This window comes from Mesoplodon densirostris, chromosome 12 (genome assembly GCF_025265405.1).
Source record: "Mesoplodon densirostris isolate mMesDen1 chromosome 12, mMesDen1 primary haplotype, whole genome shotgun sequence".
NCBI classification, from domain to species: Eukaryota; Metazoa; Chordata; class Mammalia; order Artiodactyla; family Ziphiidae; genus Mesoplodon; species Mesoplodon densirostris.
This window is the reverse complement of record NC_082672.1, coordinates 44512254-44537965: the sequence shown is the minus strand read 5'-3', so window position 1 is coordinate 44537965 and position 25712 is coordinate 44512254. Positions and strand designations below refer to the sequence as shown.

At 41.0% G+C, this 25712-nt stretch overlaps 1 protein-coding gene across 1 annotated transcript; it reads left to right on the top strand.

Moving 5' to 3' along the window:
- The first annotated feature begins 3829 nt into the window (after positions 1-3829).
- Positions 3830-5752, top strand: CALHM6 (calcium homeostasis modulator family member 6). Its single transcript, XM_060115263.1, has 2 exons — positions 3830-4357; positions 5303-5752. Exons 1-2 carry the CDS (start codon positions 3830-3832, stop codon positions 5723-5725), a joined length of 951 nt encoding a protein of 316 aa, XP_059971246.1. The 3' UTR covers positions 5726-5752.
- Positions 5753-25712: the final 19960 nt, after the last annotated feature.

Sequence of the window (25712 nt, the reverse complement as noted above, 5' to 3'; positions counted from 1 at the left end):
TGCGCGTCCGGAGCCTGTGCTCCGCAACGGGAGAGGCCACAGCAGTGAGAGGCCCGTGTACCGCAAAAAAAAAAAAAAAAAAGATATATGAACCTTAATTTGATTTTACTCTCATGGGTCTTGGGGCCAGGATTGACACTTTGCTGGGATCTAGCAGTTGTATTCCAAGCAGGACCATACAAAATTAGTCTAAGTTCTCATGAGAACTTAAGGATGACTGCAAGGAACTTTCAGATTCACAGTGTGAATGTATACTTCCTTTCAAGAGTTTCTCTTGCTTTCTTTTCCAAGAAATGTTTTGTGGTTCCTGAAACCCATTTCTGACACCGATAATAACAGTGTTGAAAAACAAAGTACTACAGTTTAACAAAACAAAACAAAACCCATAACCATTGGTTTTTCGCTGTGTTTAACATGAGAGTCTCTCACTCATTTCTTAAAAGCTAAAGTAAACTGATGTTAAATTATAGGTTTTCAAAAGTGTAAAGTTCTTTCAAATATTTTTTAGTGTACTCTCAGAGAAAATTCTTGAATCTTCTTGAATTACTATGTTACTCTATTTGCACTAAAGGCTGAACTTCTGAGCAATGGCCTCTCAGAACAGAGCCGAGTATAAAGGGCTGGACAATCTTCAATAGACCCAGAACTAGAACCACCCACTGCTCCAGAGGTGGTAAGGGTGGGTGTCCGGGCACTAGACTCAAATCAGGGGCTGGGAGGAAATTCAGGCTGGTGGGCCGCAGCTGGACTCTAATAGTTATGGAAACCTGGAATAAGTACAGAAGGATCATCTTATCTGGGAGATCTGTGATCGGGGGAGCACAGTGGTGGCATCCCCGGGAGGTGGTGTTTAGAGACACAAGCTGACAGGATAATAGGTGAGGATGCAGCTCAGTCTGTAATGAGTTTCTGGGGGCAGGATCGTAAACTGCATACTCTGGTCTATGAAGCCCGTAAACCTGACCTTCCACCTGCAGCTCTGTCCTCGTGATGCACCACCTTCCTTCTCACTCTCAATGCTCTCGTCACTCCGGCTGTCTTTCTAACCGCAGAATACTAAGCTCCTTTACACCCAGAGCCTTTGTCATTCGCATTTCTGCTTGAATGTCTTCTCCTCATAGAGGCTTTCTCAGGACACTCTGTACCACATGATTGCATTTTAATTATCTGCATAACCTGAGGACATTCCCCCTCATCATCTATATCCTCTCGACTAGAACATAAGCTCAATGAAAGCAGGGCATCTCTTGGTCTTGTTCCTAGTTGCACCCAATAACATCAGGCACTTTTTTAGGTACCTAGCATATTCTGGGTGCTTATTAAATCTTTAAATGAATGACTGAATGAACAAATGAACTAATTAATAAATTGCTTAACAAATGAATTACTCTAGTCAGGGTAGTAACAAAAAATAAATGAAACCAAATCCTTGACAGCGGCGAGGAAGAAGAGGAAGGCTGTCGCCAGATGCAAATGCCTTAATAAATGAAGGGAATGAAAACAGATTGCAGGACTGGGGTGACGGAGGAGGTCATGCTGAACAGCTTGAGCCCTGATGGAGAATAAACTATTAGAAGTGATGGAAAAAGCCCAGGTGTGGATGTAGTAGTGGGGGAATGGCAGCGCTCCCTCTTGTTCTGAGAAACGTTGGAGAATAAATAAATTTCATTCAAGAGAATGGAAGGGTATGTTTGAGTTAGGTTACAATTAAGGGAGATTTGGATAAAGCCATCTGCACAAAGGTTGTGATATAGTGGAATTTGTTCATGACGGTATGTGGAAAGTGTGGGAAAGGAGGCAACATCTCAGAGATGTAGGGTGGCAGTGAAGAGAGGAGAAGGGTCACCCACAGGAAAAGGGAAGGAAGATTTTTTGCATATGTGGGCTTACAGAGATGATAGAGCAGAAGTGATTTGCCTCAAACATGCAACTTCGATGCAAGTTTACAGGAAGCCTGGCAGTACCTGGTCCAACTCCAGAGAAGAGGGCCCCAACTGTCCAGCATGACAGAAAGGACCTTGATCTGGGGACAGATTCTGAACACTCACACAGAGAGAGGAGCTATTCATCCCAGTGCCAGGTGGTTCTGTGCCAGGAACTGGTGGTGGGAGGGAGCTCAGGAGGCAAGTTGAACTAAGAAAAGAGTAACATGCTCCTGCCCCGTCTCTAACAGTTCATTCGGCTCTGTGGGCTACCTGTTCTTCCCAGATAAATAAGGCAAACCTAGGGGATGGGCTTGAGCAGCAACCAGTTCACTGCGACCTGCCCCCCAGACTCTGTATCCAGACACCCCCCTTGAAGTGAAATGGACAGCTAAGGGCACACTGATCCTCTGAAGGTCTTGGAGGATCATTGAGTCACTAAATACAATCCTTGATCTAAAATAGAGCATTCATTTGGATTCCTTTTTTTTTTTACATCTTTATTAGAGTATAATTGCTTTACAATGGTGTATTAGTTTCTGCTTTATAACAAAGTGAATCAGTTATACGTATACATATGTTCCTGTATCTCTTCCCTCTTGCGTCTCCCTCCCTCCCACCCTCCCTAAGTAATGTACAACACAGTTGTCTGTTGTCTCTTCCTGACGTTGTAAGGTGAGAGGTAATCCCTCACACTGAGCATTCGTTAATAGGCACACCCTGTGTGTAAAAGTGCTTTACAGATGCTATGCAATTTACTTGTCTCAACAATCTCGAAAAGTGAGCACTAAATTCTGCTTTTACAAAGGAGCATGATGAGTCTAGGGGGAGCTAACTTACTAAACACACACACACACACACACACAATGCACCTGACTTCACAGCCCATGTTCTTTCAAGTACACCTCACCTCACTCTAGAGCTGCACAGAGCAAGGCTCAGTTTCACAGAAGTGGTTTTAGCTCGTGTCAGAGAAATGCTGCTTTGAGAAAACTGAAAGCGGAGGAAATAATGTTAGTTAGATGTGGCTGCAGATTGAAATTTTTTGGTTCAACTAGTGTTTTTTGAGCAACCATGTACCGCTCTCCTCTGCTGATCAACTTGGTGGTCACTGAGTAAGAATTTGACACTCTTCCACGTACTGCCAGTGTTAGGACCCACCTGAGGGGAAAAAAAGAGGCGGAAGTCAATACCGTCTATTCAGGCTAATGCCCTGCAGGAGACCAGGCAGAGGAGAGGACAGTGGTAGTTCTGTCCAGAGGGGGACAGAAAGGAGACAGACATCATGGACCGACTGGAATTTGAGCGGGGCTTTGCTGTGATTTAGTTTATGAAAGAGAAACTGGAAATTTGCCCTTGAATAATGTTTCTTCTAAATAATCAGTTTTGTTTGGTTTCTTTGTTTTGTTTTGTTTCTTGCAATTGTTTGGTCTGACTGGGAGTGGGTTTTGGAGCCAGGGTGGCTGCCATCGAGGAAAAGCTGGTGTTTTTCCCAGTTTACCCAAGTAAAAAGTATTCATTTGGTGACTGCATAGGGTCATTAAGGGGAAGGAAAGTCCCCTTGTCAGTTAGGAGGAAACAAAACTCACAATGGAACAGGGCCTATCTTCCCTCAGAGCTCCGGAATTGAGGGATAAGGGTCACAAGTACCTCCGCTTCTGGAAAGGCGTGGGTAGTCGGGAGGTCAATGGTGTGTGTGTTTTGAGTCTGCCACACCTAGTCTGGTTGAAATACGAAAGCGAAAGCTCAGGAAACCCAGAGAAGACCTCTTTCTTTTTTGGAAGGCGCGGCTTAGCAGAGCAGGGAAAATCCCAGACCCCAGACCCTCCCCAAATCATTCGAGGAGCTGGGCAGCGAAGAGGCAGGAGCACACGGGCCCGTCCACGGCGCCCTGGGGTAGGGGACCCATGGAGAAGTTTCAGGCGGTGCTGGACCTGCACCTCAAGCACCGCAATGCGCTGGGTTACGGCCTGGTGAGCCTGCTGACGGCGGGCGGGGAGCGCATCTTCTCCACCGCGGTGTTCCAGTGCCCGTGCAGCGCCGCCTGGAACCTGCCCTACGGCCTGGTCTTCCTGCTGGTGCCGGCGCTGGCGCTCTTCCTCCTGGGCTACGTGCTGAGCGCGCGCACCTGGCGCCTGCTAACCGGCTGCTGCGCGCCGGGCGCGCGCACTGGCTGCGGCGCAGCGCTGCGCGGGGCCCTGGTGTGCGCGCAGCTCAGCGCTGCCGCTGCGGTCGCGCCGCTCACCTGGGTGGCCGTGGCGCTGCTCGGGGGCTCCTTCTACGAGTGCGCCGCCAGCGGGAGCGCCTTCGTGGCGCGGCGCCTGTGCTTCGGCCGCAGCCCCGGCTGCGCGGCCCAGCTGCCGCTGGTGCCCTGCCGTCAGGTCCAGGCGCCCGACGTGCAGGACCTGCAGAAGGAGCTCAAGGCCCAGTCGCAGGTCGGGCGCTCGCGCTGGACGCGCTGTGGGGATTGGAGAGGGACGGGCTTCTACGGGAATGGACGGGGGTGGTAGAAATGCGTGCCCTTTCTCCAGACATAGGACACCCGAAGACTAACTAGAATGGTTGTTGGCTTCTCGTGAGCCGATAGGCATTCCTTCCTTCCTCCCTCCCTTCCTCTCTCTTTCTTTCTTCCCTCCCTCCTTCCTTTCTTTCTTTCTTCTTCCTTTCCCCTAACCCCCTTCCTTCCTTTCTATCTCGGTGCTTTTTCTTTTTTAAATTGAAGTACAGTTGATTTACAATATCGTGTTAGTTTAAGGTGTACAGCACAGAGATTCAGTTATATGTGTGTGTGTATTCTTCTTCAGAGTCTCTTCCCTTATAGGTTATTACAAAATATTGAAGATAACTAATTAAAGGGAGAAAGGCACTTGGGCACTCGTATAGTGTCAGGCATCCACTCTGTACCAGTCACCGTGCTGGGCCCTTTACTTCCTTTATTATTCTCTTCTGTCTTTACAGTGAATACACTGAGTCCAGGTCAAGTTGCTTGTCCAGTCAGAATTGTTACAGTAAAATGAGTCTGCCTGGCTCTAAAGCCATCACCCCACACTACTTCTGGGCTTGTAAAGCTAAGAGGTTCTTGGAAATGAATGTTTGTTTCATTGGATTTTCTGAAATTCCATGTTTTGAGTTCCAGGGATTCGACATATAAACTCCTCCTTGGGCCCTTGACATGCCTTGTAAAATGACTGTCTTGTCAAGTGAGCACTTGTACTGAGGGGTTCGAGAGGTTACTGCCGCTTCTTTCTCGCAAGGGATTAAGACCTAAAGCTGTTGCTTGTTCATCATCATAACTCTAAGTAGTTGAAACTTTATTGAGGATTTTAAATTTTCTTTAAAAAAAATGTGACTAAATTGCTATTTTGTTGTGTTTTCCTAAGGTGTTGGGCTGGGTCCTGATAGCAGTTGTTATCATCGTCCTCCTGATTTTTACATCCATCACCCGATGCCTATCTCCAGTTAGCTTCCTGCAGCTGAAATTTTGGAAAATCTATTTGGAACAGGAGCAGCGGATCCTTAAAAGTCAAGCCACAGAACATGCAACCGAACTGGCAAAAGAAAATATCAAGTGTTTCTTTGAGTGTTCACATCCAAAGGAATACAACACTCCAAGCATAAAAGACTGGCAGCAAATTTCATCACTATATACTTTCAATCCAAAGGAACAGTACTACAGCATTTTGCACAAATATGTGAACAGAAAAGAGAAGAATCGAAGTATCAGATCTTCTGAAGAAGATGCAGTGGTTCCTGTTCTTGGCTTTGTAGATTCATCTGATATGAACAGCACTCCAGACTTATGACCTTATGAATAGGAAAAAAGTTCTTTTGAGTTATTGACTCATTTAAAAAAATAAACATTGGTATTGTTTATGACTTTTTTTTGGTCTTCCAAATTATGGAAACATAGCATATTAAATCAAATAAAAATTTAGAACTTTATCTCTTTATTATATTATAAGAAAAAAAGGAAGCAAAGGTAAACGGTTCACCCAAAGTGACAACCTGGAACTAAATCAGAATTTTTATATCCCTAGCCTAGGGTCTTTTTCACTGAAAAATAATGCTGCTTTCAAATAAAAGAATTTAGTAGCAAAAGCAGCAAAAGAACAATTGAACTTCAGACCTTTCTTTTAGGATATCTGATGTTAATTTCAAATTCACTTTCATGCAGACAGCACATTGTTTGGAACTTTAAAATACTGGCATTTTATGGCTACTAAAACAAAACACAAAAAAAATCATGAAAAGGGAAGTAAATTTTTTTAAAAACAAAATTTGAAAAACTATGATAATTGCAGGCATAACCTGTATTTAGTTTGTAGGATCAGAAGGAAATTTTTACAGCTGTTTATTGTGGTAAATTTCAAATATACACAAAGGTAGAAAGGATAGTATTATGAACCCTCATATGGTCATTACTTCAACGGAGTGGGGAAGTCAGCTAAAGCCTACACCATACAAATAAATATAGAAATACAAATTGTGAGCTGATTTAGATTCATGAGGAGGGGATTGGAGAGGTCTGTGAGAAACTGAAATCTGTAGAGTCAGAGAAGAGCATTTCAGTTTGCAGAACAGTATGTACAAAGACTGAGGTGAGGAAGATCTTAGTACAGTCAGAAGCCTTAAAGGCGACTGGAGAAAATGTGCAAGGGACAGCTCATGCAGCCCCTGGAAGTCGTGCAAAGGATTTTGGTTTTCATCCTATAAACATCTCAGGAAGATTGATGTGCTTTTCTTGTGGGAAAAGGAATGGCAGGGGGAAGAGGGAGAGCCAGGGTGGAAACGGAGAGATTAATCAGGAGGCTACTGCAGGGGAAATAGGTGGGAGTGAACTTGAACCTGGTTGGTGGTGAGGAAGACAGAAAAAGAAGATAGATTCAAGGTAGACTTTGACAGCATTTGTTGATGGAAAGGATGCAAGGATTTTTTTCAGAACAAAAATATCTATAGATAAAATTCTGTTGCTTGATAATGCCAGGACTTTTCAGGGGATCTTAGATTGTCATTCCTGTCCATCTCCCAAATTTATGGCTGTTCTGTGTGTTTAAAAAAATGACTTATGAAAACTTTGTGAAACAACTAAGCACAGATCATATTTAGCCCTTCTTCCTCTTTCGGCAGATCCTTGCTCCTGCTTCTATTTGCCCTTTGTTGCATAGGGGCCATTAAAAAGTACTGGTCAGTAGAGCTGAATATCCTGTTATTGAGAGTCATATATTACAAGAAAGTTGGCAGAGAAACTGCATGATCAGTTCTTTTCTATTCCCTAATGAATAATTTTGAAAATCATATCATGACTACTTTCATTTTTGCTTCCTTTATTTTAAAATTTCTTTAGTATATTCTTCTCTTCAATATTTTTTTTTCTGGCCTACCATTTATACTTATGTATAATACTGTCTTCAATAGTCTCATGTTCCATTTTATTGACTTATGCTCCACTTTCTCTTGCACAGTCTTTAATATTATTGTGAAAGTATATATGCTTAAGATAAAAAATGATGATGGAGAAATGTGTGAAAGAAAAAGTGAAATCACCTCATTCCTTTGCAATATGTTCTTCCCAGAGGAAGCTGTATACTCCATGTCTAGATAAGCGTTATCTCATACTATAAATGTGGCTCTGCACATTTTTCATATAAAATATCATAGTTCCATGTATATATACATAACAATTTACCTCCTGAAAAATTACTGCATAGTATTCTACTGATTAGTAGGATATGATTCCTTTTTTGTTAAAAAAAATACACACACATGCACACATATATATGCACACATTCATAAAGTATATAAAGATAGGCACAAAATTGTCAGATTTGGTCAATTCTGAGGAATAATAATGGGTCAGGGGATTCTTTTGAACCTCATGCACTTTTTTTTTTTTTTTTTTTTTTGTGGTACGGGGGCCTCTCACTGTTGTGGCCTCTCCCGTTATGGAGCACAGGCTCTGGACGCGCAGGCTCAGCAGCCATGGCTCACAGGCCCAGCCGCTCCGCGGCATGTGGGATCTTCCCGGACCGGGGCACGAACCCGTGTCCCCTGCATCGGCAGGCGGACTCCCAACCACTGCGCCACCAGGGAAGCCCGAACCTCATGCACTTTTGATTTTTGGATTTTAAAATAATAAATAATAAATATTAAGAGTATAATTAGAAACGATTAAAAAGAACCCTTACTACTGGTGTAGGGCTTTACAATCAATAAAGAGGTTTTGCATCTTTCACTTCATTTTATTTTCAGGAGTTTGTGGAATACCCATGAAACACATCACTCACACTTACAAGTAAGGTATCGAAGGTTAGAGAAGTCACATTGCTAGGCCAAGGTCACATGGTAGAACTGAAGCTAGGGGACTGCTCCTTTCTGGATCGTGTAGTTCAAAGTGGCCACTTGGCTGTTTTTATTACTGGGTTAGATTTTTTCCCCTTTTAAACCCATGTGCCCTTGTGAGCGGAAAAGGTACAGATGTCCTTAGCGACCCCCAGGAATTTTCATGTCCTTCAGAAACTTGGCAACTACTGATAGCTAAGACCACCTTGAACAAACACAGTGAGATCAGGACACAGCACAGTTATTTCATGGTGGGAACACGGTCACCACTATTTCACAGGATACATCACTCTTCTGACCCTGGCCCCAAACAGGCCATGTCTGGGCTCAAGAAGCATTTTTATACTCAATGTATAGTTTTTTGCTGGCTCACCAAATGATTCTTCGTAATCACCCCGGCTTTATGCTGCTCTGAAGCCTTAACCTTAGAAGAGATTCAGACACAGCATCTGCTATTAGTATTTGCTGAAAAACAGCTATATTGTTCTAAGAGATGATTCCATATGTATTGAGTACTGGCAAGGTGATACAATTTACAGAGCATAAGATTAGGCATGTTCTCTTTGCTCCATCCAAAGCCGTGGACAGTAAAGTCAATGCTCCATGAACTGATTAAAGAAGAAAGTCCCGAGGAAAGCATCTGAAAATAGAACTAGCCTCATACACAAGTATCTCTGGTTGAAAAGCATCTGGGAATCCCCAAATTTTGCAATATCTTGCATCTTATCTACCAGGTGGCCTACTGTAAACAACTCTTCCTAAGATGGAAGATGAAGAAAGGCTCCCTGTCTGAGTCAGCCCAGCAACAACTGCCACTGCCTATCTTGTCCACAGCAAACTCCCACTGTGTGCCTACCATGTGTCCAACACTGGGCCTGCCCTGAAAGCTAAGACTTTAATTGTCTTATTTTGTCTCTTCCTCTTCATTACCTAATTATGAAATATCTCTTATAAAGTTCAATGTAAGGACTGTGGAATTGATTATATTATATTCTTATCTAAGGAAAGGCACATATATCAAAAAAGGGATAGGGGGACTTCCCTGGCGGTCCAGTGGTTAGGACTCTGTGCTTCCACTGCAGGGGGCATGGGTTCGATCCCTGGTTGGGGAACTAAGGTCCCGCCGGCCTCATGGCACGGCCAAAAAAAAAAAAAAGAGGGAGATGGTCTGTCAAGACCCTTTGTCATAGGAAGAGAACATAAAAACTTCCAAGTGAAAGAAAAATTCTACAAGATAAGGCAATTAATTGTCATTTAAAAATTGTGAGAAATCAAACATAGAGAGGAGTATATGAAACATTTATGTACAAAGAATAATTACAAAGCAAACATCTACGTAACCATCACAGAGGGGAAAGAAATAGTACATTTCTAGCACCCCTAAATCCTGGCCCATGTGTCCCTTCACAATCCCAACTCTCTGCCTGTAGAAGTCGGGGGGTTGATCATTTCCTTATTTTTATTTATAGTTTTACCACCTACATGTACATTTGCATTTCTAAACTGTTAATGTTTTGTCTGGTTTTGAACTTTCTATGAATGAAATCATCTTCTAAGAATTATTTTTATCACATTCTTGTTTGATTTTGTTTGAGAGATTCATCCATATTGTGTCTAGAACAACTTATTTATTTTGCTTGCTGTATAATATTCCACTGCATGAATATCCACAATCTAGTTATCCATTTAACTGCTGATGGGTATTTGAGTTGTTCCTAGTTTCTGGCTCTTATGAGCAAAGCTGGAGTGAACATTCATGTACTTATATTCTGGTATACACATGCTGGTTGTTTTTCAGGGTGTGCTCCTAGGAACAGATGAAACACGAGGGCATGTACATATACCAGTTTGCTAGATATTGTGAAATATTTGCCCTTATGGTTGTACCAATTTACACTACTGTGAGAGTTTCCAGTGCTTCTCACTTTTGCCACACTTGGTATTTCCAATTATTTACTTCTGTCACTCAGGTGAGTATGTAATGGTATTTCTCATTGTGTTTTTTTTCTTTTTATTTCATAGTGTATACTGTATTTTATTTTATTTTATTTTTAACCATTTTTATTGAAGTATAGTTAATTTACAATGTTGTGTTAGTTTCAGGTGTACAGCAAAGTGATTCAGTTTTATACATACATATATATATATATATATATATATATATATATATATATATATATATTCTATATTCTTTTTCAGGTTCTTTTCATTATAGGTTATTACAAGATATTGAATATAGTTCCCTGTTCTATATAGTAGGTCCTTGTTGTTTATCTATTTTATATATAATAGTGTGGATATATATATTAATTCCAAACTCCTAATTTATCTCTGCCCCCCTACCCCACTATCCCCTTTGGTAACCATAAGTTTGTTTTCTGTCTGTGAGTCTATTTCTGTTTTATAAATAAGTTCTTTTGTGTCATATGTTAGATTCCACATATAAGTGATATCATATATTTGCCTTTCCCCGTCTGGCTTATTTCACTCAGTATGATAATCTCTAAGTCCATCCATGTTGCTGCAAATGACATTGTTTCATTCTTTTTTATGGTTGAGTAATATTACATTGCGTGTGTGTGTATATATATATATATATATATATATCTCACATCTTCTTTATCCATTCATCTGTTGATGGACATTTATGTTACTTCCATGCCTTGGCTATTGTAAATAGTGCTGCTATGAATATTGGAGTGCATGTATCTTTTCAAATTAGAGTTTTCTCTGGATATGTGCCCAGGAGTGGGATTGCAGGAGCACATAGTAACTCTATCATTGTGGTTTTAACTAGCATTTCCCTAATCATTAAAGGCTTTGACACATTTTCATATGTTTACTAGTCATATATGTAAACATATATATTTGCTAGGATATTGGATACCCTCTTTTATGAAGTGCCTATCCAAGCCTTTTGCCTATTTTTAATATTTGGGTTTTCTGTCTTTTTCCTTTTTTTTTTTTGCGGTATGTGGGCCTCTCACTTTTGTGGCCTCTCCCGCTGTGGAGCACAGGCTCCGGACGCGCAGGCCCCACGGCCATGGCTCATGGGCCCAGCTGCTCCGCGGCACATGGGATCCTCCCGGACCGGGGCACAAACCCGCGTCCCCTGCATTGGCAGGCAGAGTCTCAACCACTGTGCCACCAGGGAAGCCCTTTCCTTTTGATTTATAAGATTTCATTATTATATCTTTCACTTAAACCAACAAATATTTATTGAGTGCCTGCTTTGTTTCGAGCATATTTTAGGTACTTGGGATACATCGGTAAACCAACAGCAAAGACCCTGACCTTATGGAGCTTGCATTCTAAGGGGAAAGAGAGATAATAAACAGTAAGGATAATAAATAAGTAAATAATTGGACATGTAAGGGGAACTAGAATTCTAAGAAGGAAAGAAAAACAAGAACTTTCTAAAAGGTATTAGAAATGTTGGAGATTGGAGGGCTGTTTCTCTCATCGAGGAGTGAATTTTAACAAAGACTTGAAGGGGTGAGAGTCTAGACAGTGTGACCTGAGGGTAGTGAGCTAGGGGACAAAAGTAGGCCATGAGATCAGAGAGGTAAGGAGGCAGGGGCAGATCATGTAAGACTTTTGGGCCAGTGTAAGGACTTTGGCTTTTACTCTGAATGAACTGAATAACCACCTTACACGTTCCCTACAATACCTGAATCAGATGATTCTAACTGCGTTAGACCGTTGGCCCTCGGGGATAATCAACAGAAGGCAAGAACACACTGACTTAAAAAACAAGTGATGCTTCCTTTTTGACTGTAGATGGCCATAGTCCTGGAACTAGGGAAACAATGCCTAAGACCTAATGAAATATGTTATTGTGGAATTAAAGTCAGATAGGAAGTATCTGAGTGTGTGTGTGAGTGTGTGTGTACATGAGTTCTCTTACGGTGCCTCAAGTACATTTTTTATTGTTTTGCTAGGAGAATATTAACTTAAGAAAACTTGGTTTGATAAAAGAATTGATAGTGATGAGAAATGAAGTTGTATATTCAAAAGTCACAGATTGCTTTTAAAACTCTGAAACTCACTTTTCAGTGATTCCCTTTGTCAAGTTTTGGGTTCCATTTAACCTATGCCTTCATGTTCACCATCAACATCTTAATATGTTTATTTTCAGTCATTCAAGAAACATCCAAACATATACTGAGAATAGCTACTGTATGTGGGAGTCTTTATAATATCGCGATTAAGAGCTCAGTCACTGGAGACAAATGGGTGGTGTATGAGCAATTGAAACTTATTTCTCACAGTTCTGGAGGCTGGGAACTCCAAGGTCAAGGCACCAGCACATTAAGTGTCTGGTGACAGCCCACTTCCTGGTTCACAGATGGTTATCTTCTCACTGTGTCCTACATGGTGGAAGGGGCAAGAGAGCTGGGGTCTCTTTCATAAGGGCACTAATCCCATTCATGAGGGCTCTGCTCTCATGACCTAATCACCTTTCAAAGGCCCAACCTCCAAACACCATCACATTGGGGGTTAGGTTTCAACATATGGATTTTGGAGGGACACAAACATTCAGTCTACAGTACTGGGTTGTTGTTCTGGCTCAGCCTCTACTAAGGATATGAGCTTAATCATCTCTCCAAATCTCAGTTTCAGCATTTGTAAAATGTAGAGTAATCATATTATTTACCCAGATGATTTTTGCTCACAACTGAGATAATGCCAGGAAAATGCTCAATAAACATAATATATTTTTATTATTGTATGGCAGTAGGCTAACTGGATTAGAGAAAAGGAGAGAAATAAGATAACACTCTTAAGGAACTCTCAAGGAATTGGTAGGCACATAAGTAAACAGTTAACCATTATAGGAAGGGGAATAAAATATACGATAATTAGAAACATAAGCAAGGTGTTTTGAGAAAAGAGAAAATAAATTCTGCCTAGGAATATTTGGAGGAATTTTCACAAAAGAGGAAATAGTTTAAAGCTTCCTAGTGAGTTGGATCCCACTCATCAGGGAGGGACTGAAAAGTAAACCTACTAAAACTGTAATAAACTCCCAGGCTACCCAGAGCCTCCCAACGAAGGTCCCTTGAGTTACATTCCTATTGAACAGTGCTGCTCTAAAACATGGTAATCAGCATTAAGTCTTAAAGAATTCTCCCTGCCCCACCCCAATGTGCCATTTCAGAGTTTCTCGACAATAGCTTCTTTCTCTGGAGCGTTCTTTTCTTGAATTCAACTTCTTTTGTGGGCATGGTGATTGTAGTTTTCAATGTAATGTTTCATTTGGTGTGTGGAATTTTTTTTATTTTTTTTTAACAGTGGCAGCTTAAGAATCTATCTAATTCAAACCAATACTGCTATGGAGACTAACTTCCTTAGAACTCTTCCCAGTATGTTCGCAGTGTCTGGTCACGTTTTCTCATATATTAAACAGTGATTGTCACAAAGAGCTCAATATCCACAAATTTTGACATTTATTGTGAATCAAGACAAACCAATTCAACATATGAATTTTGAAAAGTCACCGATATTCAGTCTATAGCATCGTCATTTAAAGCTTTTAAAATCTACCTGTCCTCCACTCCATCCCACCTGTCTACCCTTACTCTTTAATATTATCCAATATAAATATAATCTCTGAGTTAATCAGGCTTTTGACATCCTACCACACCCATTAAACAGCGTGAAAGGCTCAGTCTTACCTCTTCACTCAACTGGTTCTCTTTTCAGTCATTGTTCCAATGTCTTGACTGGGATTTGATTTTATCCTACTTACAAGCTAATAGTTAGCCTGTTACTGTAAAATGGAAGCTGGCAGAAGAGATGAAATTTCTGGACCAATAACCAAAATCTATATTAATCACAACAGAGCAGACAGCATGAGCATTGTGTTTGCATTGGTTCCCCTTGCCCCCAAGTCCTAAGGGGAACAACACAGAAAGCTAAGATGAATACCTGCACACAGTGTGCGTTGTGTTGCTGGAGAGAACACTGAGCTTAGGGCACCACCATTTTATAGCAAGTAGTAATGAAGCCTGCTTTCTGTCTAAGAGAGAAATTTTTTCTCTCAAGGCAGGGTGCTGCAAACACAGCCCTGAGAAATGACCTGGTAAAAAGCAGTCAGAGCCTTGCATTCCTGGCATACTAGTAAGACATGCAAAAGCATGAGAGACCAAGGGAGGACTATCTCCCATCACACAATATCTTACAACTTTCAAGCCCCATTTCAAATCATACTTGCCCCTCAATGCGTCCTCCAACTCCATCAATCCACAGCAACTTCTTAATTCTCTGAACTCATGACTTTACCTCTCAAACTCACTGTAGCACTTGATCAGATACTTGTTTGTATCATATTAAAATTTTGTGTGTTCTCTTCCCAGAATGATTTTATGACTTCTGAAGACTTAAAAAAATTATCTTGTAAATGCCACAAAACAACAACAAAACTGATAAAAACAAGTGAGAAAGATTAAATATATTTATTATTTCATTGAGAAGAAAAAAGAGTTTAAGTATCACAAATACTTCTTGAAATTTTAAGACACAGGGTACATGACCATGATAATATATCAGTAACCAGAGATTGAGTTTTGGTAAATACACTATCATTTCTAGACTTGAAAACCACGTGTTTGTCAATCACGTGATTTTTTATGTTATTTGTTCGTCTTATGTGTATGGCACTCCGTTTCTTAAAGGCAGTTTATAGCATAAGAAAAACAGTTATATAAATATATTTAATATTTTGCTTGCATATCATAGAGAAGCAAAATTTAAAAGCCAAATTTTTTTTTCATGGCGTATCCACTAGCAACTTGAGTTACTGATGTTCCACAGAATGCAGTTTGGGAAACAGCACCTCAGATAATCAGAGGCAGATGGAAAATCAACTGTTGTTTGGCTTGCTTCACAGTATTCTCAAATCACATAGTCTATTCAAAAATAGCAACTTGAATGAACTCAAGTCTGAGACATGGTCAAGCTGTGGGGCAACATTTCAATGGCCAAGCAAGTAAATGGATACATAGGGGATTCATTAAACCATAGTTTATTTCATGGAGACCAGATCATCATGTGTCTAGGCATCTTTAAAGATACTTAAAAGCACTTGGAAAGAGGGCAGTGCATAAAATAAAAAACAGATGTTTCTCCTCTTAAAAAATCAAAACAATCGTAACCCCTTTCTCAGCTCCCAGCTCTGCTCCAGAACTCTTGATGAAACAACTGCTTTTTATTCAATTCCTATGTTAGTCTTCTAAGAAGACTAACTTTGAGTCCACATGCTTTAACTTTAAATCTGCTTGCCACTGTACATACCAACAAAATTCCACAACCCTTCCAGCCTCATAGGCACATTTATCCCAGCTAGAAGCTGCCTAACTCTCCCTGCAGATGTGTGCTGAATCTCTCTCTATAAAATAGGAATTTTATTTTCTAAAAATGTAAACCTTTACTGCACATCCTCTATATCTCCACTCCAATTTGAGATTCAATAATTTATACTTGCTTAAGGAGTGCTTGATAAATGCAATCATTGGCAGTGAAAGGCTACCCAAAGAGGTACTTCTGGTTTAAATTGTTGGTTTGAAAGTACATATTCAACCACAAGCAAACAAAATAAAATGATCTTTTTTCATGTCATAAAGCAACCAGAGAACAGGAGAGGAAAAGGCAACACTTTTTTTGGAAGTTGGAAAGCAGGTGGTAAGTGGTGACTGTACTACCAGGCCTGAGAAATCTGAATCCCAAGCCAGAACTGGAGAAAGATAAGAAGCAATATGATTTGTACCATACAATCTGTACAAAACGATCAGGATTTAGCAGCAACAGTCACCTCTGGAAATGGGTCTGGCAGCAGAGTTATAAGCAGGATTGGTTGAAAGCTTGTTTAAGAAGAACTGGTCTCTCAGACCTCTGCTGCCATTCCAAGAAGCTGGACAACTGCTTCTCCCTACCTTAGCAAAAACGGGGGTTTTAATCTCTAGATAAAGTTTTTCAAAAATTTTCTGAACTGAGACAACAGGATAGTTGAAGACAGGGATACTATATTGAACAAAGTGAAATAAAAGTTAAAATATACATACTGAATTTTATTTTCCCCAACCTGGCTCCCAGAATGCTGGCATTCAGGCTCACATTCTTCAAGCAGTAGGTCAGAAGAGTCATATCTAGCAAATTTGACTGCCCAAGAGAAGAAACCTCAATAAAGTGACACATTTTGAGGTTCACATTTAAATTCCCCAACTTGCCATACTGCTCGGGGGTGGCAGGCAGCTGGGGCAAGTAACATCACATCTGCCCTCTCCATGGTCTGAGTGGCAATCCTGACTTCCTGGGGTGCTTACAGTGCACCAGTTTAAGATGCGAAATTAACAACTGTTTTCTCTCTCCTTCTGCCTTGCCTTCTTCTAAAGAAGAGCTGTTTGTCTTGGTTATCATTCCTGCCCCTCTCTGAGCCCTGAGTTTTAGTGCCGGGGCTCTCACACAAATCTAGCTTCACATCCTGAGTGAAATATTTCACAGGAATGTAATTCTGGAATGATCTCATTGAAAAAGCACATCCAGCAAAAGCCATAAGCATTCACACCCATTGCCCGTTCACACCCAGAGCCAAGGAGATCACAGACCCCTTTCCCTTAAGCAGAGAATGTGCTTGGGGCCCAAAGCAAAGCCCACCAGCTGCCCATAGATATTATCCTGCCCACTGCCAGCCCGCCTGCTTGCAGACTGAAGCCTGGGTCCAGAACAGCCACCACCACAAAACATTCTGCACTGTACAAGGACAGACTCAGGAAAGCATCCAAGCAAACAGGCCTCACTTTGCAGATGCTCCCTATGTTTCATGGGAGATACCTGGCTCCAGGAAAGACCAGCAGAAACTATTAACACTCCCCTGTCACAGCCCCATAAGACAGAAGAATGTCCGGAAACCAAGCTGTCAAGGATCCTTCCCATAGCTGCCTGCCTTTCCCAATTCTCTAACTCAGTTGCTATCCAACTCTTGAGAGAGTCAGAAAGTAGAGTATTTAACTCTGAAACTAGATGTCAAAGCCAGGTCTAGATCAGTCCAGCAGGGCTGAGACAAAGTGAAACTGGAGAAGAAATAATGTACTTTGATGGACTTTCAAAAATCCTAGCTGAAACATCACCAAGTTGGAATCTTTGGAAAAAAATTTCCTTACTGCAATCTGTATCCCACTCCCAATGAATCCTCATAAAATGATCCAGAAGAGGAGAAAACAAATTAATGGTTTGCCGGGTCTATAAATCTAAAGCTATTCTAAAGTAAAATGTTTATTAAGATAAAAAATAATATAATAAGTCCCTCAATTTATTATTCTATGTTGAAGGCCATAATCTACAAGCTCCACTAAAGTTCATATTTTATCCAATATGGGTGGATAACCAAGGAGCTCCAGAGATTTGAAAAAAGTATGAGAGGCAGAAGCCAAAACAAATGGAAAAAGTTACTTGGAGGAAACAGACACTATGTACTCATAAGAAAACTTTAAAAAGATGACCAATAATGATTTTAGAGATGTAACAGGAGACATGACATGTATGAAATGAGAATAGAATTGTATTTAAAACTTTTGAAGGACAAAAGAGTTCTTGAAAATTAACATGATAACAGAAATTAAAAATGCAATAGATGGTTTGGAAGATAAACTTGAGGAAATCTCTCAGGATGTAAAATATTAATATAAAGAGATGGAAAAGAGAGAAAAGTTAAAAAGAGAGAGAGAGAGAGAGAGAGAACTAGTCTAGGAGATCTAACATCCTACTAATAAGAGCTTAGCAGAAAGCAGGGAAAATGGATAGAATAGGATAAGAAATCATCAAAGAAATAATTCAATGTTTTCACCAAATGGAAGATGGATTTCTAGATTGAAGAGTTTATCAGGTGATCAGCACAGTAGAAGGACACAGAGCCACAGTGAGATGCATCATGGTGCAATTTTGGAACAATGGGGATAAGAAGATCCTAAAGTTTTCCAGAGAGAAATAATAGACCAAGAATCCAAAATCAAATGGCACTGAACTTCTGAAAAATATCTGGAAGCTAGATGATCATGTTTTCACAAACTTTATTCCCTATTCACTCTTTATCATGAAGCTACTAAGGTATGCACTCTTTCAGAAGAGGGAGGACACGGAGAAAGGAAAGTCATAGGATCAAGGAAACAAAGGATCCCATAGAAGATAGAGGGGAAGAGAATCTCTAAGAGGATAGTGAGAGGAAAAGACAAAAATGATGGTAAAATTAACCCCTGATAATAAGATTAGCCCTATCTGGGTTAGTCAAGGGTCAGAAAGGAAGAAAGTTAAAAACAACAAAATTATGCATTCTTAATATTTTATGGGAAAATCACTGTGACACCTTTCAAATAGCATGTGGTGTTTATAAAACGTTGTCCACAGATTCTCTGAAACTCCTTCCTTCAAGAGATAGAGATGAATTACCTTACTTGATTGTGAGCTGGACTTAGTGACTCATTTCTGACGAATGGGAAAAAAGTGGAAGTGATGATATCAAGTGTCTTCAGAACCTAGGTCATAAAAGATGTTGCAGCGTCCTTTCTCTCTCTCTCCTGGATTTCTCTCTGGTGGAATTCAGTTACTGGGTTGTGAGGGTGATAGAGCAGCCTCAGGAGAAGCCCATGTGGTGAGAAATTGAAATTTCCTACCAATAGCCATGTGAATGGCCTGTCTCGAAATCAAATCCTCCAGCTCTAGTCAAGCCTTCAGATGGCTACGGACTCTGCTGACAGCCTGATGGCAGCCTTGAGAGAAACCCTGAACCAGAATGACCCAGCTAAACTGCTTCTGAATTCTTGACCCCCAGAGACTGTGAGATAATTATTGTTCTTAGATCATTAATTATTTTAAAATTATGGGGTGATTTGTTACACAGCAAAGGGTAAATAATTCACTGCCTTTTTTTTTTTTTTTTTTTTTTTTACAGTATGCGGGCCTCTCACTGTTGTGGCCTCTCCCGTTGTGGAGCACAGGCTCCAGATGCGCAGGCTCAGTGGCCATGGCTCACGGGCCCAGCCGCTTCATGGTATGTGGGATCCTCCCGAACCGGGGCACGAACCTGTGTCCCTTGCATCGGCAGGCAGACTCCCAACCACTGCGCCACCAGGGAAGCCCAATTCACTGCCTTTTGAAGTAACTTATGTCTCTAAGGTCCATTCTCCCACCTGTTGTTTTATGACATTATATCTCATTTGCTCTTAGCTGAGTGTCACAGGTTGACACTCTTGCTGACCATGAGGCAATTTTTGAAGAGAGTTTTACACTGTACTCGTGTATAAAAGAACTGTGATTTTGATGGGTTAAGGAATCTGGATTTGTAAATGCCCAACTACTGGCTGGTAATCGCCACTTCTTCATTCCTGAATTGCAGCTCTCAGCAGCATCAAAATCTTATTTTAAATTTTGAGTACATTTTTTTCCCACTGCAATAGGTAAGCAACAAGACAACATCAAAAGGCTTGAGAGAGACTATCACTAAGAAGATAAATTGATAGAGAACTTAATGTGTTTGAAAATATTAAGAGGAGATTTATGCATGTGGGGAAAGAATTTAAGGATTACTGATAAGAATAGAGAAAGCTAAGAAAATGTAAAGACTCTTCTATTATTAACTCTAGGGAAAAGTTGTAGAGGAAAGGAAACCTACTCTTACTGTGCTGCATGGTCCAGTGGTCGATAGTGTTTACACAGTCTTGGTAATGTAACCACCGAATATTGATCTAACCCCAATTACACCATAGTAGGAGGGATGACAGTCCGGAAGTTTGCCTATGTGTGTGGTTAGGATGGAGGCTGTGTGTGAGAAAGCCTTATATTTCTTGTGTCAAATAAAAAAATAATATCTCAAACTGAAAAAATAAAGAGCTATATAAGCATTTTATGTATAAAGGTGAAGTAAATGACAGAAGAATCGGTCACAAGAGTAGAGAGGAGATGCTGAGGTGAAGCAGGAAGTGGTAAAAGGTAAAAGTGATGGAGGTCAGGGAGGAGAGGCAGGCAGATGATTCACACTCATGTGATGCTTTAGATTGTTTGCACGAATACATTTTTTAAAGTAAATTTTGAAAGAAAAGAGAAATAAGATAATTACTAAAATAATCACTAAAATGTATGGAAAGAGTCTGTAAATGTCACCAATTTACTAACAGGTGCTTTACGTCTTTTGCAATGTCAAATCCTTTTCCAGGGACCCCTCAAATATGGTCCTTACAGGTACAGAGAGGAATATTTACATGATATTAACTTTCACTTAAGATCTTCCAGTGTTTTCTGAACTGATGAAAAACAACCCTATGACTGGAGCCATAATAATCTGCTCTTTGAGAAGAACATTTTTGTGTTTTGAGATGAAACAAAATTTCTAGTGACAACTTTAATCAGTTCTGGTGACTATTTTGTTGACTACTGATTTAAAGTATGAAAAACAATATTCCAGTTATTGAATAGATTTTCTTCATTTTAGCTTTTCCTTCTCTTTGCAATGTCACTCCAAAAACTTTTGAAACGGGAGACAGATTGATTTAATTAACATTTATTAAGCATTCATTACATGATCATAGTCTAGTAGGGGATGGGCAGCCCTGGAATCAAATCATTAAAATGTAATGGGATTTGTGCAAAGATTAATGTGTGTACATGTCAGAGAAATAGTAGAGTGATAATTTCTCTGAGAGTTGCCTCAGGTATTTATGGAAGGGGGCAAGATATAAATTGACCAAGGAGTTGGAGAGAGATGATAAGGGAAGGTTTTAGAGAACACGAGACCTGTAGAGGTTTTTGGAAGATGAATTATTTACCAGGTGTACAAGCAGGGGAAGACCATTGCAGGATGAAGGAACAGCATGTGAAAAGGAACAGAGGCACAAACGGCCTTGTATATTTAGTAACCGAATTCTTCAGCATTGCCCTGAATGATTTAACAGAGAGTGAGAGGAAATAACAAGTTGAGTTTTGGACACACAAAATACATGCTTCTGGAACATCTAGGTGGAGTGACCAGTAGGGAATAGGAGCAGGTGAGTGAAGAGGTAGAGAGGAGAGGTTTTCTGTGTAAGGGTTGTACTATCCAGGGGAAATGTCTACCTTGAGAAAAATGCCAACCATGGAGTCTGCATATATCAAAATTTTGGGAAGAAAGAGGAACTGGAGGAGAATGAAGGAGACTTAGAATTAATAGCCAGCTAAAATAGAGGAGAAGAATCAGGATAGAGAAATTTTAAGACAAATATTTTAACATAGAATTGTCCAGTTTCAAAGCTGGCACTCTGCCTTTGTTTGGGCTGCTATAACAAAATTCCATAGACTTGGTGGCTTAAACAACAAAACACATTTATCCCTCACAGTTCTGGAGGCTGGGAAGTTCAGCATCAAGGGGCCAGCAGATTCTGGTGAGAGACTTCTTCCTGGTTTGCAGATGGCTGCCCTGTTGTATCCTCAGAAGGCCAGGAGAGAGATATCTTATGTCTCTCTTCTCGTAAGAGAATTAATCCCATCATGAGGGCCTCACTCTCAAGACCTAATCTAACCTTAATTGCCTCCTAAAGGTCCTACCTCCAAATATTATCACATTGGGGTTAAGGCTTCAACATATGACATTTCGGGGGAGGCAAACATTCAGTCCATAAAACACTCTTTCTGCTACATCACATTTTCTTAAAATTTGCCAGTGAAAGGATGAAGGAGGTATCAATTGTCTGTTAAGTAAGCAGTGTCAAGAATGTTTTTTTTAGGATGGTGGAGACTTGAGCATACTTTTAGGCTTATGAGAAGGAGCCAAGTGAAAGGTGAAGGTTGATAAGTGACTAAGAAAGGTTCCTGAGGATGTAGTGCGAGCTAGAGCGTGCCTGTGTCTCTATAAGCAAATCCATAGACTAGTAATTATTTAATTTGCTCTGGGGTCTTCCTCCTGACATCATTATCAACCTTTCAGGTCTCAGTAACTTTATTAATTTTTTTTCTTTTTTCTTTTTTCTTTTTTTTTTTTTTTGTGGTACGGGGGCCTCTCACTGTTGTGGCCTCTCCCGTTGCAGAGCACAGGCTCCGGACGCGCAGGCTCAGCGGCCATGGCTCACGGGCCCAGCCGCTCCGCGGCATGTGGGATCTTCCCGGACCGGGGCACGAACCCGTGTTCCCCGCATCGGCAGGTGGACTCTCAACCACTGCGCCACCAGGGAAGCCCTTTATTAATTTTTTAAAAAGCAGGATACTTTAGATAATCCCCAAGACCATGTTTGGTACTAAATTTTTATCTTTGTAGCTTTTTCTATAAAATCTACCATCCCAGAGCTGGAAAGAACTCTCTGAGTTATTGTATTGTCTATATTCCTGCTGCCAAGCCAGATCTGCTGCAAATATTTTTACCTCTAAAAGGTAGCTACCAGGCATATCATCGTGTTCAAGTACATTTAACTTTCAGTTATAGAGTATCACAAATCTTTGCCAAGAGACGGCTGGCCCAGTCCATGCGTAGAAACCATTGGACCCGGAGAAGTTGAATTCTTGGCAAAGAATTGTCCCCAGAGCTGTGTAAACTCAAGCAACTAGTTTTGGCCTCCTTTTCCCCCCAGTTCATTCATTTTGATTTGACATCCTCTTGAAGGACTCCCCCCGGTGGCTGCTTAGAAAAGTTTAAAGAGGCAATTTCCCACCTCTCAAGGGGGTTGAAAAGCACATTGTTTAGAGCTGGAACGCTTCCAAACTGTCTGAAATGTCTTAGGTAGTCACAAGGCAGGCACAGGTTATAGTTTTTAGGGACTGCTGACATTCAGGATGGGGATTTGTTTCTTTCTGTTAGTTTTTAAGTGTCTCTGCAGCAGTAAAAATTATGTCCATGGACACTTTTTCCTTTTTGGCTCCAGCTTTTGTGCTGCTTTTCCTGTTTTGTTTTTTTCCTTCAATAGTGGCATTTGTCAGCTTTTTGCAGGATTCTGTGTGAACCCTTGAAAAATATTTCCCAAAGAGGAACAGTGCCATTTCTTTTACATCTTTGGGAAAATCACCTTACAAGGCTTTGTAGTCCAGTTATGTGGCTTTCTATGGCTTTCCTTAGTAGTCACTTTTCTGTGTACACCATCAACAGTTTCAGAATGCAGGAGTCCCTGGGGTAACTTTGTAGCCACAAATCTAGTGCCCGCTGCAGGGAAGAGCTCCTTAAAAGAGCTAAATTTCCCAATCTCCTTCCGAGACACAGGGAATCCCGCTTTTGATCCAGGTGGAGTCTCAGGTCAGAGCATGCAGTGAGGCTGTTATCCCCTTTGTGTTGGTGCGAGGGGAGAATGGTTCATTAGAGCACAGGGGAAGTAAAGGTGATCTGTATTTTCTCCCCAGGCATGTGTACAGTCATTCAAGCTGAAGGCTGGGGTATTTTCTACTTCCGGGTGTGCTTGCTGAGAGGGTGGGCTGTGACCTGCCCCAGGAGGTGTCCTCATCCAGCCTACACCCCCGCTCCATCTCCACAAAGACCATGAATCTTGCTTCACAGTGAAGATTGAGGCCAGTGGTCAGGAGCTCTAAGCTCTTCCCCTAACACCTCCAATCCCATTCCTATTTATGCGCATTCTCACCGCCATCGCTTTTTCTCAGAGGAAGGGGTGGTCTTTCTGCTGTTCAGAGTCGAACTTTTCTCTTATGATCTGGATCTCGTCCCCTTCTACCTTCTGACAACTTTGCTTTGTCAATCATTCTCTCTCTCTTATATTTTTCTATGCCTGCATTCGTAAAAAATAAAAATAAAAGAGCAAACAGCCCAACTTTATACCAGTATCCTACTTCTCTTTCCAGTTACAGTCAAGTTCCAAGAATCATTTACACCAGTATCTCACCTGCCACTGACCCTTCAATCCACTGCAATGAGGCTGCTGTCTCCATCGTGCCCTGTTGATCCGAGGCAAAGACCTCCTCATCAAGTCCAATGTCCCTTTTCTGGACTAACTTTCTTGGCTGTCCTGTGGCACCTAATACCTCTGACCATTCTACTCTCCTTGAAACTCTCTTGGTCTCAGTGTCACCAGTTTCTCCCATCTCCGTCTCTGACTAGAAGTCCAGCCTCCCTCGTGCTCTTCTTCTCTTGCTGCCTCTTGAATGGCGGTATTTCTCACGATTCTATCTTCGCTCCTTGTATTTTCTGAAGTCCATGCTCTCCCTGGATGCTGCCATCCTCATCCTCTGCTTTTACTATTATTTGCATACTGATGACTCCAAAATCCATCTTCAGTTCAGACCTCTCTCCTGAGCTCCTCGTGTTGTTTGGGTGTTTCAAAGGCACCTCAAACTCAAAATATTCAAAGCTTATTAGCTTCTTTCCTAAGCTGCCGCCTCTTCCTGCATCCCTCACCCAGCCTCCCAAGCTAGATACTCGGGAGACATTGCCAACTCCCTGGACTTCCGGTCCCACGAATAATACACTTAAAGCAGGCAAATTTAGGCCCTTTGTAGTTTCATATCCAACTCCTTTTCTCTCCCTGTTACCAACTTAATGCCTCACAGATTATTATGAATATTAAGTGACATACCACATAATTAACGTACCTAGCACCTGATAAAAATCTTAATTGAATCCAAAACCAAGAAAGCAGCATTTCCAAGTGCTTCTATTGTTTGGAATATACGGACCACTGGGAATTAGCACTTCCTCTTTTAAGTCATTAAAATCTATGTGGTTCACATGCTACAAGGAAATAGCAAGTCACTAAGTACAGTCTGCTGGCTTGAAAGATTCAGGCCACTTGGGAGGCTCCAGAAATCAGAAGGATTCCGAGTTGGAAATCCTCAAGTGACTCCGGATGTGATTTAAGTTTCCAGTAGAAATAGTTGAAGGAAGAACCTGAAATGTATGAGTTTTTTGTGGGGTTTTTTTTACGAGCTACCACTGATTGAAAATGTCTTTTTTCTATGAAATCTCCTTTTTCTGGAACCTGTGCTCTGTGGATGCACACCATAATGCTAGTTCTATTCTCTCTGTCCTGTAACCTTTTCTTCTCTGTGAGGAAAAGAGCTATTGTCAATGCAAATTTTATTTCATTGAGCATTCAACCATGTGAAAAATGTAATAATAAGCAGTTTATTCTCTTTGGTATTCTCCAATATGTTGCAAATTATCTGACCTATCACATATTTATCATGCAATGAACCTTGTTGCATTACTGTAACAGAAACCCAACTCTACTACTTAAGGAATATAGTAAATTTATTGCCTCATGTAACAGGCAGGTTTTTCTTCTCTTCAGTCCATTCAGCCTTGTCCCCCTCCCTATGTCAGCAGCAATGACTGTGGTCTGGGGAATGCCATGTCACGATTGGCTTAGATCTGGCTGGCAAGATTTTAAACTGGGAAAGAGCCACTGTACCTAGGTAATAGCAATGAAGCTGGACGTATGGATGACTTCCTCTGAAGTAGATGGGTTGGGTTGCCTAATAAAATGGTGGGCACCTGAA

Excerpts from the sequence above, each read along its gene's own strand:
- CALHM6 (XM_060115263.1), top strand. The coding sequence starts at position 3,830 with ATGGAGAAGTTTCAGGCGGTGCTGGACCTGCACCTCAAGCACCGCAAT. Across the intron at positions 4,358-5,302 it reads AGCTCAAGGCCCAGTCGCAG|GTGTTGGGCTGGGTCCTGAT; the intron begins GTCGGGCGCTCG and ends TGTTTTCCTAAG.